Here is a 17,767-nt window from a genome sequence, read left to right as displayed (position 1 = left end):
AATTATAAAAAACCAACCGAAGTACAAAGTCCACATAGAGCTTTAAGGATTAATCAGATCAGAGGGAACGACGTTGCTTCCTGCAAAGGTTTCGTCACCTTTGCCTGTCCTTTATATCTTATGGGAGGGGCAATCAGCTCCAAGCCTTACTCCCAAGTCGCCCCTTTTGTCTCAGCTGCTCTTCTAGCAGCCCTGCACACACACGCACGGTGAACAGGCTCCCCTTGTTCCTCAGCTTCGCTGCTGCCAGACTCCGGAGGCTCCGTAGGCAGCACCCCACTCCCAGATGGTCCTGGCCCCATCTCTGCATCAGATGCAGGAACCTCGTCCGAGTCCCCTTCAGACTCCCGGACTGGTCCCCATTCTTCCCCACTGTCCAATTCTGCTGCCATCTGCACAGGCTGCCAGCGAACCACAACAATGATGCAATGGTTGTAAGTGTGAAAAACGGTCATAAATCATTGTTTTCAGGGTTGTTGTAACTTCAATAAGTCACTAAATGAACTGTTGTAAACCAACACATACCTGTACAGTTCATTTAGTGACCGTTCAAAGTTACAACAGGCCTGAAAAAAGTGATTTACGACCGTGTTTCACACTTACGACCATTGCAGCCTCCCCGTGGTCAGGTGATGAAAATTCAAAAGCTTGGCAACTGGTCACAGTGTCCCAAGGTCACGTGATCCCCTTTTGCGACCTTCTGACAAAGCAAAGTCAATGGGGGGGAGGGGGTTTAAGCCAGATTCACATAACGACCGGATTAGTAACACATTAACTGCAGTGGTTCACTTTAACAATCGAGGCAAGAAAGCCCGTAAAATGGGGCAAAAGTCACTTAAACAAATGTCTCCCTTAACAAGAGAAAATGTGGGCTCCGTTGTGGTCGTAAGTCGAGGACTACTCCATTCCCACCCTCCCCTTGTCCTAATTCAACACTCCTCAACTCCATGAGTTGGACTTCAACTCCCAGAATTCTCAGCAATGGCAAAGCCCACTGGGGAATTCTAGGAGTTGAAGTCCATAAAGCAAGTTTGGGAGACCCTGTCTAATTCTTTCAGTGCAGTTACCTGCGAAGGTTCTGGAGCTTGTAAGAACTCCTGAGGGTCCCACGGGGGTCTTTCCCATCGCTTCAGGCCCTGCCCCCCTGCCCAAGACCCCCACTCCTGCACAAGTTGCTTTCTCAGGGGTCTCTCCCCCAAGGAACATCCACTCCATCCCCTGACTGGATATTGGTAGGGGGTGGAAGGGGACACCCCCCCACACCAGGCTGCTAAAGGGGGAGGGGGTCTCCAGGGGGCCCTCCGATTTCTGCAACAGTTGGGGGCCAACCGTCCCCAACCGGGCGCCCTCTGGAGAGATGGGGAGAGGAGTGGAAGATGCAGGGAAAATGGCCATTTCTGGGAGGGCGCCCAGTTGGGGATGGCTGCTTCCCAGACTCACGCCCCCCTCCCTCCCTCCCTCCCTCCCCTCCAACCCCAAACCTCCATCGCTGAAGTCGCGGGTGATGTTCCTCTTGGGGCGGGAGAGAGGGATGGCATCCACCCAGCTGTAGAGGTCATTGAGACTCTCCTCGTCCAGGTCACCGTGGGCCATGGTGCCTTCTGCCCGGCCCTGCCACGCTCCTTCCTAGCCAGCAGGGCTGGGGGCGGCCATATTGTTTGCATGGGCAGCCATGGCAACCCCAGCCTCTCTCTCTCTCTCTCTCTCTCTCTACTGCACTCCCCCCTCTACATTCTCAGGAGAGGCATTGTGGGAGCCGTAGTTCTCTCTGGCACCTAGCAACCACAGCTACCACAACAGGGTTGCTAGGCAACCGGTGCATCCTAGCAGCAGCAGGCATCCTCCTCCCCCTCTCCCTCTGGGAAAAGGACCCGAAGGACCCTTCCTGGCCTATGGGCGTCTGGGGTGGTGGGCCCAAGTGTTGACGACAGGGCCCATGATTCCCAGCCCTTCTGGGAGCAAGAGGAAGAGAAATAAAAAGAAAGGAAGGCTGGGCACCTTGCAAATGTCTCTCTGCCAGGTGGAGCAACCCCTTCAAAAATGGAGGCTACACCAAGGGACTTCAAATTCGGCAGCTTTAAGACTTGTGGACTTCAACTCCCCAAATTCCCGAGCTAACATGACTGGAGGAGGAGTTCTGGGAGTTAAAGTCCACCAGTCTTAGAGCTGTCAAGTTTGAAGACCCCTGGGCTACACAAATGGAGGGCATAGTTCTTCCTAAGTAGGGCTGTACCGGTTGGATTTTCAACCTGCTTTATTTTGTTCTGAATCCAGGCAGGTTTAGGGCAATTGATAAACAGAAAACAACAACTGCATGAAAAACTGCTGGTGACCTTCTACCGCTGCACCATAGAGAGCATTTTAACATACAGCACCTCTGTATGGTTTGCCAATTGCACAGTGGCAGATAGGAAAGCGCTCCAGAGGGTTAACGTCATTGCCCAGAGGATCATGGGTTGTCCTCTCCCCTCTTTGGAAGAGCTTTAGAGCTCCCGCTGCCTTAAGAAAGTTCAAAACATCCTCAAAGATCCATCTCATCCTGGGCACCCCGTTTTTTTTGAACTATTACCATCTGGCAGACGGTACAGGACAATAAAAACAAGGGCCAATAGGCTGAAAAACAGCTGCTATCCCAGGGCAGCAACTCTGTTGAATTCTACTGTATAGTGCAATATTAATGCAATATCAGGGGGTTTCAATTCAATGTGTATAGAATGTGAAGGATGTGTGTTTGCGTTTATTTTCATAGTCATAATGTATACATGAGATGACATTTAATTTTGTTGTACGAGGTGCAATGACAAAAAAAGTAAAGTAATCTAAACTAAACTAAAAAGAACTGATAGAATCATCCACAGGAATTAAAGCATCCCTAGGGAATATAAACAATGAAAATGCAGATAGGCCTAGACCAGTGGTGGCTAACCTTTTTCGGCTCCCATGCCAATTATTGCGTGTGCTCTCACTTGCGTGTGCTTGTGTGCCAGCACCCAGAAGGCAATGCGTGCTGAGCACCCCCCCCCACGCCCCCGTGCATGTGCGCCCGATTCCCCCATCGTGCACCATGCATGTTTGCGCATGCGCACGCGACTCCTCACGTGCTGCAGATCTGTGTGCATGCACATTTCAACGATCCATTTTGCTGACAGAAAAAAATCCCAGAAGGCCTCAAGAAAAAAATATATATTTTCTGCCTCATTCATAGCAGGCCCTTGAATCCTGTCATTATTCTCTCTGCTTTGTGTCTTTGCAACACAAAATGTTGGCAAGCAGGCCCCGGCTTGTCGCGCCTGGCAATTGCCTCGCCCAACATATTTTCCCCTGGTTCTCACCTGTACACAGGGAGGGCCCCCAAAATTCATTGGCTTCAGAAACTTCTCAGTATCGAAGGAATTAAATTCAGAGGCCCTTCGCTCAGAAACCCCTCGAGGTATTTCCCTGGCACTAGAAATAATTACTCTCTACATGGGGATTAATTATTGAAATTAATGAAGCTGGGGGCAAAGAATCCATTTGCCCCTCAGAGAGGCCACGGGAATGCCATTTTCCTCTAATCTGCAGATGTTTGCTTTTTTTAAAAAAAAAATCCCCCCCCCCCCATTCATGTGGAAGACATCTGGCCTCCTTATCAAAGCGGCTCCGATTTCCCACAAATCCAGATTAGGCTCCAGATTAAGCAGCCAATTCCTATTTCTCCCTTTTTGTATACTAAGAAAATCAGCAGCGATTTAGAGGAGATGGATGAGAAGCGGCTTTGCTGTGAAGTGAGTCCCCCCCCCAACCATTTTTGTCAATTGTAAAGCAATTGTGTGTGTGTGTGTGTGTCTGTGTGTGTCTGTGTGTGTCTGTGTGTGAGAGAGAGAGTGCACTTGTGTGAGTGAGCGACTTGCATGTGTGTGTGTGTGTGTGTGTGTGTGACAGGAAGAGATGTGCGTCTGTGAGAGGTGTATCCATGTGTGAGAAATGTGGGTGTGTGAGACGTGTTTCTGCATGAGAGAAATCTGTTTATGTCTAGAGAGATTTGTATGCGGGGTGTGTGTGTGTGTAAGAGACTGTGTATGACAGATGTGTGTGTGTAGGTGTGAGACTTGTGTGCACGTAAGAGGTGTGTGTATATACATCAAAAGGCTTGTGTGAGAGATGTGCAAGAGAGGCATGTGAGAGGTGTACATGTGTGTGTGAGCGGATTTGTGAGACGTGTCTGAGGCACGTGTGTGTGCATGTGAAAGACATTGTGTGTGTATGTGTGTGAGGGAGAGAGGTGTGTGTGTGTGAGATGATTGTTTGAGAGAGACGTTGTGTATGAGAGATGTGTGCCTGTGTGCGTGAGACTTGTGCGCACGTGAGAGAGATGTGTGTGAGACTTGTGTGAGAGAGAGGTGTATACGTGTACGAAGGGGAGACGTGTGTGTGTGTGTGTGTGAGCGGATTTGTGAGACGTGTCTGAGACACGTCTGTGTTCATGTGAAAGACACTGTGTGTGTGGGGGGGGGGAAAGACTTATGTATGAATTGATTCTATGTGACGAGTGTGTGAGGTGTGTGTGTGTTTGTGTTTGTGGGAGACATGAGAGAGAACAATGTACCCCCTTGGGATGGCCCTGTCATTGCAGGGGCCACCAGAGGCTCCTGCCAGGCTGTGAAACTGATCCCTGTGAGGCGAGACCCTCCCTCCCTCCCTGATGCACCCCTTCCCCATTAGCTCTCTCTCTGCAGCCATGTCCGGCTGTCTGTGGCCAGGCTGGAGCCACCGGCCACTTCACTGGTGATAATGCTCCTGCCGAAATTGCCTTTCCAAGGGCCCAGGAGAGGAAGCCGGGTGCCAAACAGATAACCAGCATTCAGAAGCAGCCACCACCTCCCCTCCCCTGCCAAGGTGTGTGTGTGTGTGTGTGTGTCATTCTCACACCTGACCTCTGGACTGAGCTGATCTGCGGCCGGGCCCAGGGCTGACCACTCGCGGTATGGAAAATGTGAGCCATCTGCAAAGAGTTTCTGCAATCACAACGGTGAGGGTGTATGTGTGCTTGTTAAATACAGCCTTTCAATCAGAATAGAGCTGGAGGGGACCTTGGAGGTCATCCAGTCCAACCCCTGGTTCAAGCGGGAGATCCTTTTACCATTTCAGATAAACGGTTGTCCAGACTTTTTTTTGAAAACCTCCAGTGGTGAATGAAATAGAATGCAGAATAGGAGTTGGAAGGGACCTTGGAGGTCATCCAGTCCAACCCCCTGCTCAGGCAGCAGACCCTGTAACATTTCAGACAAATGGTAGTCCAATCTCTTCTTAAAAACTTCCAGTGTTGGAGAATTCACAACTTCTGGAGTGGAAGCCATTCCACTGATAGTTCTCTCAGGAAATTTCTCCTTATTTCCAGGTTGGTTCTCTTCTTGGTAAAGTTTCCATCCTTTGCTTCTTGTCTTGCCTTCGGGGGGCTTTGGAGAACAGCTGACCCTCTCCTCTTTCTGGCAGCCCCTGAAATACTGGAATACTGCTATTATGTCCCCCCAATCCTTCTTTCCTCTGTTCTCTACAATTACTACCAACCTGCCTTCCATCGAGGACCCGTATACTGCACGAGTCAAAGGGGGCTGTGAAAATATCTACAGACCCCTCACATCCCGGACATAAACTGTTTCAACTCCTCCCCTCAAAACGACGCTATAGAGCCCTGCACATCAGAACAACTAGACACAAGGAGTTTTTCCCCAAAGGCCATCACTCTGCTAAATAAATAATTCCCTCAACACTGTCCAACTATTTACAAAGTCTGCACTAATATTACTGTTAATCTTCTCATCACTCCTTATCACCCATCCCCTCCCACTTGTGACTGTATGACTGTAACTTTGTTGCTTGTATCGTTAAGATTTATATTGACTGTTTCCTAGTATCATTTGATTGTTTATTGCACCCTATGACTATCATTAAGTGTTGTACCTGATGATTCTTGATGAATGTATCTTTTATTTTGTGTATACTGAGAGTATTTACACCAAAGACAAATTCCTTGTGTCCAACCACACTTGGCCAATAAAGAATTCTATTCTATTCTTGTTAGGGATAACATTGGTTACCTAACTTAGTTTGGATAAAAATAATATATATAAACTATGTTAGTGAGTTTAAGTGTATGTATCACTTTAAACTGTAAACCAAGTTTTTGGGTGCGGTTGTAAAATCACCATAAGAGGGAGCAAGAGAGCTCACTGTTTTCCCTGGCTTTTACTGGATTGCTGACAATGATGAATTGATGGTGATAACTGCGTGTTTGCTGTAAGAAGAAAAGGGGTTTGATTTTTCTTCATATCTCTGACTGCAAAAGAGATATATCACTGGACTGATATTGTAAGTTTAATGAACTCTTTTTCGACACTGGACTTTGCAAACTGAATAACCCCCGGACTGACTGAACTTAGTGTATGACATATGGACTGTTTTGACTATGCTATAACTCTTGCTGGAATAAAAACTATTTAACTTGCACAGTGTATCTGTCTTACTGAGTGTAAGCTACTACAACGTTTTGTCTCACATATCTGCCTGCCTGCTAGACTGCCGCTGCACGTTCTGCTAGGGTGTATATCCCTAACAATTCTATTCTATTCTATTCTATTCTATTCTATTCTATTCTATTCTATTCTATTCTATTCTATTCTATTCCTATTCCTATTCCTATTCCTATTCCTATTCCATTCCATTCCATTCCATTCCATTCCATTCTATTCTATTCTATTCCTGTCCTGTTCCGTTCCATTCCATTCCATTCTATTCTATTCTATTCTATTCTATTCTATTCTATTCTATTCTATTCTATTCTATTCTATTCTATTCTACACTATACTATGTCAAACCCAAACCCTCCAACCGTCCTTCATGCATTTTAGTTCTCCAGGCCTTTGATCATCTCAGTTGCTCTTCTCTGCACTTTTTCCAAAGCCACATCTTTTTTTTTTTTTATATCGTGTGGTGACCCAAACTGGATGCAGGATTCCAAGTGTGGCCTTACTAAAGTTGTATAAAGTAGTACTAACATTTCACTCAATTTTGATTCTATGCTTCTGTTTGTACAACCAAGGATTGTGGATGAATTGGGTTGGGTTTGCACTTTGGACTAAGTCAGGAAACTGCCCATTGCAAATAATGGCTGTGATTTTGACCCTAGGCCTCTGGTTTATACAACCAGGGGATTTGCATTCGCTTTTTTTGGCCTACAGATTGTCCATCTATTTAGAACTTTCTTATTTACGTCAGGGTTCATTTCCGGCAATTCAACTCTGAGACTATAAATTGCTTGGCTGTTTTCATGTCAAGGATTCAATATCAAGATTACAACCGACGCCCCAAGTGTCATATTTTTCTCAGTTTCCATGTAATGGCTGTAGATTTGGCACGCTGACATTGTAAACACGGGGAGTCCTTGACTTCCAACCGTTCATTTAGTGGCTGTTCAAAGTTACAACACTGAAAAAAGAGATTCATGAACATTTTTCACACTTACGACTGTTTCAGCGTCACCAAGGTCACTCGATCAAAATTGGGGAGCTTGGCAACTGACTCGTATTTATGATGGTTGCAGTCAACGAGGAAGCCAGATTCAGCTAACAACTGCGATACCAAAACCTGCAGCAATTCATTTAAGACAGCGCAGGTCGTAAAATGGGGCAAAACTCGCTTAACAACTGGTCTTGATTAGCAAGGATTCAATTGTGGTCGTACATTGAGGAGCACCTGTGTTTAACTCAGCAATTGCCACATGGAGGAATATTTGGGTGCCACATCCTGGACTGGCTGAAAGCACATTATTTGCACAAATGGCTGCAGGATACACAACCCACAATGCCCCTATTTTTCTTCTCCACCTGCCACAATTGCCCTTACCAGACTTATATATCCCATCTGTCTACCTTTCCAGGCCAGCCAGGTGTTTCTTTGTTTGTTCTACCTTTTTCAGCATGTTTTTTAAGAGAAGGTGCTCGCATCCAGCCAGTGCAGAGGTGTAACAAACATCCATGAGGAGGTGTGGCAAGGAAGCAGTGGAAGGCAAATCATCCATAAAATGCCAAGAATGCAACTTGGGGATTGTGCGGCCAAAGTCTCTTTGTTCACACATCTCACCCTTGCCGAATGGTTTCCTGATTTTTTTCCCTCCTGCTTTTCTTTTAACTTTCCTTTTTCATTGCAACTTTTTGTCTATTTGAGTTGTTTTTCTTTTAACTTTCCTTTTTCATTGCAACTTTTTGTCTATTTGAGTTTGTTTATTACCAAACACCATCCTTATGTTGGTATTTTGGTGGGCACAGAGGGATTGGAAGGCAGTGTGGAGTGTTCAAAAGGCATAAGTTGTGTGTGTGTGTGTGTGTATGTGTGCGTGCGTGCGCATATGAGAGATTGAGATAGAGAATGTGAGAGAGACAAACTTGGTGACACCCCAAGGAAACATCACAGACCCAACAGGACCACCCCCCCAAGTAAAATGGCACCCCGTGACTGGCTGGGCAATGCTGGGAGTTGAAGCTCACCCCACTTCAAGGGGACCAAGACTGAGAAACGTCCCAGAGGCGTTTGATGGGGTGCAAAGGTGACCCTCCTGCCAGGCCACAAACCATCTCCAGTGTGGCTCCCCACTTAACCACCACCGCCCCCCCATTCCCAAGGGACCCCCCACCCGCGCCAGCCAGGCCTTCTATTAGGAGAGGCTGCCATATAGATAGATAGATAGATAGATAGATAGATAGATAGATAGATAGATAGATAGATAGATCTTTTGGTTATTCGGGTTTTCTCCTGCGTAAAATTGGAAGTATTTTGGCGACGTTTCGACTTCCAATTTTACGCGGGAGAAAACCAAAGATCCACATACAAATACCCGCGAAAACCTCAGAAAACAAATATATATATAATATATAATATAATATAATTAATATAATATAATATAATATAATATAATATATAATATAATATATATATAATATAATATAATATAATATAATATAATATAATATAATATATAATATATAATATAATATAATATAATATAATATAATATAATATAATATAATATAATAATATAATATAATATAATATAATAATATAATATAATATAATATAATATAATATAATATATATATATACACACACACACACATATACATACATATACATATACATATACATATACATACATACATACATACATATATATACATACATATACACACACACAAACATATACATACATATATATTTGCAAGCCGCAGCTGGAAGTGGGGTGGCGAGTGGGAGGTTGGGGGGGCACATAGCACCCCCAAGCTGCAAAAAAAAAAAAAAAGCAAGTCACGTGCCCCCCCTTCCTCCTCTGCCTCCCCCTTCCTCTTTTCTTTTCCTGCTGCGGTTTTGCGCATTTTCTCCTCCTCCGCTTGCGCAGCCGGGCAGCCATTGGTTGGCGCTGCGCCGCTTGGCTCTGTTATTTTTCGAATCTCAATGCGGGGCTGCCCGGAGGAGGGGAGGGGAGGGAAGGCAGAGGGAGAAGCCGGCAGCTGCGGGGCCGGGCGGGGCGGAGCCGGCTCAGCTCCAGCGCAACCTCCCGCGCTGACTCGTGTGCGCTCGCTTCTCTTTGGCGCGAAGGGCTGGGCTTTGCAAAGGAGAGCCGGAGCCGCGCGTCCCGCTTGCCGCCAGTCTCTCCCCATGGAGCCGGCCGGCTCTCCCGCGCTCTCCCCGGAGCCCCGCCGCCAAGCCCGCAAACCCCGCACGCTGCCCGGCATCCCCTGCAGCCTCCCCACCGCCGCCCCCGCCGCTACGATGTCCCCGGTCACCCACTTGGCCCTCGACATGGACAACCTGGTCGGGCTGGGCAGGTAAAGGCAGGCGGCGGCGGGGGGGCCCGGACCGGGGAGGTTGGGGGGAGGTGGGTAGCAGGCCGACCCCCTCCTTCTCCTCTCTCTTTCTCCCCCTTCTTCCTTCTCTTTCTCCCTCCCTTTCTTTCCCCCCTCTCTCTTCCTCTTCCTCCCTCTCTTCCCCTTCTCTTCCTTTATCTCACTCTTCCTTTCCCTCTCTCTTTCTCCCTCCTTCCATCTCGTTCTTTCCCTCCCTCTCTCTTCCCCTTCTTCCTTCTCTTTCTCCTTCCCTTTCTTTCCCCCCTCCCTTTCTCTTCCTCCCTTTCTTCCCCCTCTCTTCCTTTCTCTCTTTCTTTCCCTCTGCCTCCCTCCTTCCCTCCCTCTCTCTTCCCCTTCCTCCTTCTCTTTCTCCCTCCCTTTCTTTCCTTCTTTCTCCCCCTCCCCCTCTTCCTTTCTCTCCCTTTTTCTTTCCCTCCCTCTTTCTCCCTCTCCCTTCCCTTTCTCCCTCCATCCCTCCCTGTTTCTCCCCCTCCCTCCATTTCCCTTCTCCTCTCTTTCATTCTCTCTCTCTTCCTCCTCCTCTTCCTCCCTCTTTCCTTCTTTCCACCATGGCGGGTTGAGGGGGTGGGGGAGAGGGAAAGAGAACCGCGGGTTGGGGGAGAGAACCGGGGCCGCGTGGCCAGGAGGGCGGACAAAAGCGGATCTCCCATCCAGCCACCCCCGCTCTCTTTGGCGGCAGGAATGTGGACGCGGGCTGGCCTGTCAGGCGGAGGGGGAGGGGGAAGGAGGCAAGGGCAGGCCAGGCCCGGCCGTCCAGATGTGCAGAGGGGGGGTTGGCCCTGGGTGGGGGGGGAAGGACCTTCATCATCGGCCAGCCGGGAGGAACTGCGGGGGGCTTTGCAGGCAGCGGTGGTGGTGGGAGAAATGCTTGGATTTTGGCCACCCCCAAACGGTGCTGCCAAGGTCAAGGGCACCTTTCCCTCCATGCTGGGGACCGAGGAGGGGGAAAACACCCCCTACCAGCTCCGTCACCCCACTGGGCAGGCTGGAGGGGGTCCCTTTCCTACGGGGGTGGGGAACCACCTCCGGTTGGAGAAACATGGGGGGCAAACCCTTTCCCTAAGCAGACCTTGGGCATTTTAGGGCAAAAGTGAATCTCAGGAGCAGCAGGACATGGGTTGGGGGGTCTTTTGCAATGGGAAGGAAAACCAGCCCCCCAGCTTCTCTGCAGCTGGAAACGAGCCTTCAGATAAGCTGAATTGGGGTATGGGGGTGGGGGCTCCCTTCACCCTGGCTACCTCTGGTCTGGCCATCCGGCCTTTTCCCCCATCAAGCAGCCTGACCCTTTGGGGTGGCTTGGTCTATAGATCTCCCTAGGGAGAGGGAGAAAGAGGGAGGGAAAGAAAAAGGGAGAGAAAGGAAGAGGGGCGGGGGGGGACAAAGAAGGAAAGAAAGGGAGGGAGAAAGAGGAGGAAGGGGAAGAGAGAGAGGGAGGGAAAGATAGATCTCCCTGTCCCCTTTTGTGGGAGCGTTCCCTCCCCTCCCCGAAGGCACGCACGCATGGGGAGCCAGGGCCCTGCAGGGAGGAAATGCTTCTGTGTGCAAGTGACTTTGAACAGCCCCTGGATGCTTGGGAACCCCAGTTCACATGGGGGGGGGGCTGGACTAGAAGACCTCCAAGGTCCCTTCTATTCTGGTGATTAAGAGGAATGATCTAGCTGGCCTAGGGTGAGATCCAAGAGAGCCTGGCAAATGGGCTTGCTTGCCTCTCCGTCGCAGCTCTGGGTCCCAGCCACTTCCTCTGGGAAAACCAGGGGGTTGTTTGGGGGCCTACCCTCCTCTGATCCTATCCCTCCCCCTCCCCAAAATAAGATTCCTGCAGCTGGCAGAAAGTTGGGGATGGGTGTGTGTGTGTGAGAGAGAGAGAAGATTGGATTGTTGGAATGCCTGGCCTTTGCGTGGCTTTTTGAATTTATTCCACATGTTGGCAAATTCAGACTTTTCTTGTCCTGGCTGGAGGCAAATTTTTGTTTTCCAAGGAAAGTGGTTTTTAATGAAAGGACTAGGACTGGCATGTTTTTTTTTTTTGGGGGTTTGGGTATGTCTTGATTGGGGGAGTCCCCCCCCCAAAGAGGCTGGTCTGAATTCTCCTCCCTCTTTTTCCCAACAGGCAACGGTTAGGCTCTTTTTAAAGGCTCTTTTTAAAGGCGGTTTTTTTTTTAACCCTGACCCTTTTTTCTTCCTCCCCATTGAATGTCCAGTTTTTGGCAGGGCCTCCAATCTAACTCTTGCTTTTTTTCCCTTTTTTTTCTTCTTCCTTCCCCCTGGCCTTCTGCACAGAGCAGCTGCTCCTATTGTAATTCTCTGCATAATGCAAGGAGGAAGAGAGAGAGAGAGAGTTGAGCGTGAAAATGAGCAGGAGGAGGGTGCTTGCAACACGTGGCAGAGTAAAGAGAGGCCTTATAGGAAGGGAGGGGCTGGAAGGACCACCTTGGCTGACCAGAGAGCTTCAAGTGCCAAGCCTTTTTTTTTTCTGGAAAAGCATTGGAATCACCCACAAAGTCCCTTCTTTCTGCCCCTTGGCATGTTGGGCTAACCCAGCCAAGCCTGGTTAGCACAAGTAGCCATGATTAAACCTAAGCAAACCCTAGCCTAGCCTCTTCCCCCCCCCCCTGCTTTGCCTCAAGAGTTGAATAACAGAGTTAGAAGGGACCTTGGAGGTCTTCTAGTCGAACCCCAAGCAGGGGATCCTATACCATTTCAGACAAATGGCTATCCAGTCTCTTCTGGAAAAAAAAACTTCTAGTATTGATTGGAGCACCTGCAAATTTTGGAGGCAGTTAATTGATAAATCACTGTTAGGAAATTATTATGTTTATTAATAATTTTAAATAATTATGGTCTCACATGCACACACAATAATTATTGTCTCACACAGTCTCACATGCACACACACACACACACACAATAATTCTAAATAATAATTGTAATAACTATCCTTATTTCTAGGCTGATTCTCTCCTTGATCCCTTTTCATCCATTTGATCAAGAGAGATCAAAGCTAGAACTAAAGAGAGATTTCCTGGCTGTGAGAACAATTAACCCGTGGAACGCCTTGCCACTAGAAGTTGTGGGTGCTCCATCGCTGGAGGTTTTTAAGAAGAGATTGGACAGCCACTGGTCTGAAATGGTCTAGGGTGTCCTGCTTGGGCAGAGGGTTGGACTAGATGACCTCTGAGGCGGGTGTCCTGCTTGGGCAGAGGGTTGGACTAGATGACCTCTGAGGCTCCTTCCAACTCTGTGATTCCTTGGAAATGGCTCCTGGCAGGCTTGAATCGGAGACGGTGATCAAATCAGCTACCAGGGTTGTTTTCCAACCCACCTGGCTGGTGGTTAATCATTCCCTCCTCCCTGGTGACATTTTTGTTTCAGATAAACCAGGCCTAGCCTTTTTAAATGAGTCCATAACTAAAAAAAAAACAAAAAAAAACTGGGTGGGTACGGCTCAGGAAATGCAAATTTTATTTATACAATGTGATACATTTATGAAATTTGTCTTGTTCCGGCCAACCGACCAGGCCACCAATGCAGAACGAGACAATGACACAATTAGCAACAACAACAAAAAAGCATTAGAACACTAGGCGCGAAAAGTTGAAAACATTCAGCTAAATCCATAATACAGGTTAGCCCAAAACTTTCTGTTGCTAAGCGAGACAGTTGTAAAGTGAATAACTGCAGGTTGTTCAGTTAGTAATCTGGTTGTTAATCTGGCTTCCCCGTTGACTTGGCTTGTCAAAAGTTTGTAAAAAAGAACAGAATGGAATGGAATAGAATAAATTGGAATGGAATGGAATATAGAATGGAACAGAACAGAACAGAACAGAACAGAACAGAATAGAATAGAATAGAATAGAATAGAATAGAATTCTTTATTGGCCAAGTGTGATTGGGCACACAAGGAATTTTGACCCCAGTTTATGACACTGCAACCGTCATAAATATGAGTCGATTTCCAAGTGTCTGAATTTTGATCACGTGACCGTGGGGGATGCCACAACTGTTGTAAGTGTGAAAAATGGCCATAAGTTGCTTTTTTTCAGGGACGTAACTTTGAATGGTCACTAAATTAACTGTTGTAAGTCGGGGACTACCTGTGTTTGTATGAAAGACATGAGGACGACGAACTTGGGAGAACGGAAAGAGCCAGGAGAGGACCTCAGAAAAATTAAACATTTATTGCAAGTTTCTTGAAGGGAAGAAAGGAAAGGAATCTGGGCCAATTAACAGGTTGGGGGATGGTGGTCTAATCCCCCTCCCCCCTTTGCATTGCAGTGACTGGGACACCCCCAAAAGGAAAAAGAAGCTGGACCTAGACTTCAGAAGGGAGTGGTCGTCTCAGGACTCGGTCTCTTCGGAATCGACCGACTCAGGTGAGGTTTGAGGGGGGTGGATTTGAACCCACGCCCTTCCAAACCGGGTCTTCTGTATCTCGGAGGGCTACGCAGCTAGTCCTTGTCTTAACGGCTGGGTCTCTTGGCGATTTGACTGCAATGATCACAGTTGATCTCTAAAACTGTGATGGTGAACCTATGGCATGTGTGTGCAGAGGTGGCACGCGGAGCCCTCTCTTTGCACGAGCGCCATCACCGGCTGGTCTTCGTGGGCGCCGGAGCATTGGAAAATGGCTCAAAAAATGGCCAAAAATCCAGACCGTTTTCTGGGCCATTTTTCTGCCTTTTTTGGGCAAAAAACAACCCGAAAAACAGCCGAAAAAGGGCCTAAAACAGCCCCCAAACAGCCTGGAAAATGGCCTGAAGACCCTAAAACAGCTCCAAAAAACGGCCCAAAATGGCCTAAAACAGTCTCAAAATATCCTGAAAACGACCTAAAACAGCCCGAAAAATGGCCTAAAAATGGCTTAAAAACCCACCCCAAAAACCGGCATGTGTGCACTGGCCAGCTAGTCTTTGGGTTACCGGTCCTCTGGCGCACCCACATGGCATGTGCTTGCATGGCATTCCAGTTTGGGCACTCGGTGCCAAAAAGGTTCCTCATCATTGCTCTAAAACGGGGTCGCCAACCTTTTGGACCTCAGGGATCACCAAACTCATAATTTTAAATCCCACGGACCAGAGACTCTGGGAAAATCCCCCAAAAAATCTGCAGAAAAATTCCCCACCCCATTTTCCTCCCAATCAATCATTCTTTATTTGAGATCGCAGGATACCGTCTCCCGCTCCGTTCTCAGGGGGAGAGAGAGAGAGACTTTTGGCTTCATGCAAGGAAAGCAGCAGAAGTCGTTCTTTCTTTCCCCCAAACTCCGCCAGAAAGGAGTCTTTATGAGACTAGTGGCGCCGGCGCAGCCTCTTGGAGCAGGAGGCCTTGCAGGGTCCCAAAGACTCATTTCTGGCAGAGTTTGGGGGAGAGAAAGAAAGACTTCTGCTGCTTTCCTTGCGTGCAGCCAAAAGCAGGAGAAGAAAGAAGCGGAAAGAAGCAGCCCGGTGGCCAGGCAAGGCACATGGGGCGAGTGGAGCAAGTTCTGCCTTCTGCCCTTTCCCTCACTATCTCGTGTTCTCCCTTCTGCCCTTTCCCTCACTATCGTGTTCTTCGCAATGCAAGTGACACAAGCCTTGTGTTCTCACGAGCCATGTGTGCGGCGCAGCATTGTGTGCCCACGCAGCCTGGAATTATTGCTTTGGGGGTGACATTTCTCTCTGGACCATCAAAATTTTCTCACGGACCACCAGTGGTCCCTGGCCCACTGGTTGGCGACCGCTGCTGTAAAGGATACCCAAGTCCTGAGCAGATCAGTAACCCTCCCCTTACGTCGCATGAAGATACAGGTTGGGTGGGTGGGAGAAATGCATTTGGGCTTGCAAAAAGCTTTCCCCCAAAACAGTTTTTTTTGGCCTGCGTGACTTTCCTGGTCTGGTTTACCTTGGAAGGTCAGAGCGACAACGGTTGCTCTTCGGAGCTTTTTTGTGGCTGGGGAAAAGTCAACCAGCCAGAGTCTATCTGTGGAGATCAGCTGTTTATTCCAAGTTTTAAGTTGAAAGCCTATGGAGATTCTCAAGTCATCCAGGGTCAGGGTTTTCAAGAGGGAAACTGGACTTTGGGGTTTAAAGCAAGGGTGGGCAGCGATGGTGACCTTGACGAACCTGTGGACTTCAACTCCCAGAATTCCCCAGCCAGGCCTTGTCTTGGCTGGTCCGAAGGTCACAAAAGGTCACCTCATCACATACCTTCGGCCTGAGACCGGCTCAGGTCGATCCCCCCGTGCCTTTGCTAATTGAAGGTGAGCAACATTTTGAAGTTAAAGAGATCTTGGATTCTAGGAAACAAAGAGGTCGACTCCAATATTTAGTTGTTTGGAAACATTTTCCTCCTTCCTATTCCGAATGGGTGAATGAAAAGGATGTTTCGAGCTCCTAAGCTTATCAAGGCGTTTCGTACTAAATATCCTGATAAACCCTAAAATATAGTATTGTGGTGTTACATGTATATTATTCTTTTATCTTCTATTCTTTCTCTTTTTTAAGACTGACGCCTCTCTTGCAGGGGGGCCGAATGTCAGCCTTCAAGATTTTCTTCCTTTGCTTTGCATCTTTCGGCTGTCATAAGTAACGGGGGAAGGAGGGGGGACATGGTTATGGGAAGCGATCTGGAGGTTTTTACAAAACAGAACTGTATAAGTTGTGGGGGGGGAGTTTCTTGCTTAGGCTTCTATCCTATGCTATGCGCAGCTGTAACTCTTTATCAAAATATGTCAAGGTCAACAGACAGAGGCCTCATCACCACTTGGAGATGCCCACATGATGTTATATACAACTTTTTTATTGGATGAACCAATTGAACTACTGTGGGTGGTGATCACATGACATTGCGACCGTCGTAAATACAAGCCGGTTGCCCAAGCATCCGAATAGTGACTGTGGAGGCAATGCTGCAAGGGTGGGAAGTGTGCGGAAAAATAACCAGTCCTAAGTCGCTTTGTAACTTTGGACGGTCACTAAAGAAATCGTCAAGTCGAGGGCTACCTGTAATCACCTTTTTCTGTCGTGCAGGTGTTGGCCCTGACTCTCCTATGGAGGCAGATGTGGAGATGTTTCCTGAGGATCTGTAAGTCAGCATGCTCTTCTGTGTAAAATGGGAATGGTGTGAGAACTGTGCCCATATAAGAATATCTATTTTTATCTTCTCTGCAAACGTGAGAGTGTTTGGGGACATGGGAGTTGAAGAATTCCTTTTATGTTTTACACATGTTTATTTTATTCCCAAAGTTAAAATGCAAAATGAAAAAGCAAAAAAAAAGAAAGAAAAAGAAAAACCCTCCAACCAACGTCTTCAAATGTTAAAAAAAATTTTTTTTTAAAAAAATGTACAAAAGGAAAAAAAACAACAAAATTAAAACGGGGGTCAAACCTGAAAGGAATTTATCTGTTGTGGTCCAGGTCTCCAGATTTTCCTGTTTATTTTATTGAATGACTAAATGGAATTGCTGCATTAAAAGCCATTAAAACTATAAGATAAAAAAATCCCTAAAATTATGAAAATGGATAAAAACAACCAAATGCTGGAAAGATAAACCTTGACTTACGATGGTAACAGAAACCGGAATTTTACGATAGTTTTGCCGTAAGTCGAGAGCCTCACCTGACCGACCCAATCTTACAACTTTTCATAAGCGAATCCCTGCAGCTGTTAAGTTAGTCACATCGTCGTTAAGTGAAGCTGGCTTCCCTGTTGGGTTGGCCTGTCAGAAGGTTGCAAAAGCAGATCATGCGACCCCGGGACAGTGCGACTATCATAAATATGAGTCAGTTGTCGAGCGCCTGAATTTTGCTTACGAGACCCTAGGGGTGTTGTAATGGCCGTAAGTGCGAAAAAAATGGTTGTAAGTCACATTTTTTTCAGTGCGCTCAATTTTG

The 17,767-nt window shown here is 47.4% G+C and overlaps 2 protein-coding genes across 4 annotated transcripts in view; one reads left to right on the top strand and one right to left on the bottom strand.

The window, feature by feature from the left end:
• SPEF1 (sperm flagellar and cilia associated 1) overlaps positions 1-1,669 on the bottom strand; it is a 30,805-nt gene extending 29,136 nt beyond the window's left edge. For both annotated transcript variants that reach the window (XM_087962705.1, XM_087962706.1), the window contains exon 1: positions 1,482-1,669. In XM_087962705.1, coding sequence (XP_087818831.1) covers positions 1,482-1,593 — 112 coding nt within the window. In that variant the 5' untranslated portion in view covers positions 1,594-1,669. The remainder of the gene's footprint in view (positions 1-1,481) is intronic.
• A 7,943-nt stretch (positions 1,670-9,612) lies between these two features.
• The window catches only part of CDC25B (cell division cycle 25B), a 45,925-nt gene continuing 37,770 nt past the window's right edge, over positions 9,613-17,767 (top strand). For both annotated transcript variants that reach the window (XM_087965704.1, XM_087965703.1), the window contains exons 1-3: positions 9,613-9,857; positions 14,172-14,269; positions 16,904-16,958. In XM_087965704.1, coding sequence (XP_087821830.1) covers positions 9,688-9,857; positions 14,172-14,269; positions 16,904-16,958 — 323 coding nt within the window. In that variant the 5' untranslated portion in view covers positions 9,613-9,687. The remainder of the gene's footprint in view (positions 9,858-14,171; positions 14,270-16,903; positions 16,959-17,767) is intronic.

The sequence above is a fragment of the Notechis scutatus genome, chromosome 4 (assembly GCF_049901735.1).
Source record: "Notechis scutatus isolate UNSWTSFEM ecotype Mainland chromosome 4, rNotScu1.2, whole genome shotgun sequence".
Taxonomy (NCBI): Eukaryota; Metazoa; Chordata; class Lepidosauria; order Squamata; family Elapidae; genus Notechis; species Notechis scutatus.
This window is presented reverse-complemented; position numbering and strand designations above follow the sequence as displayed.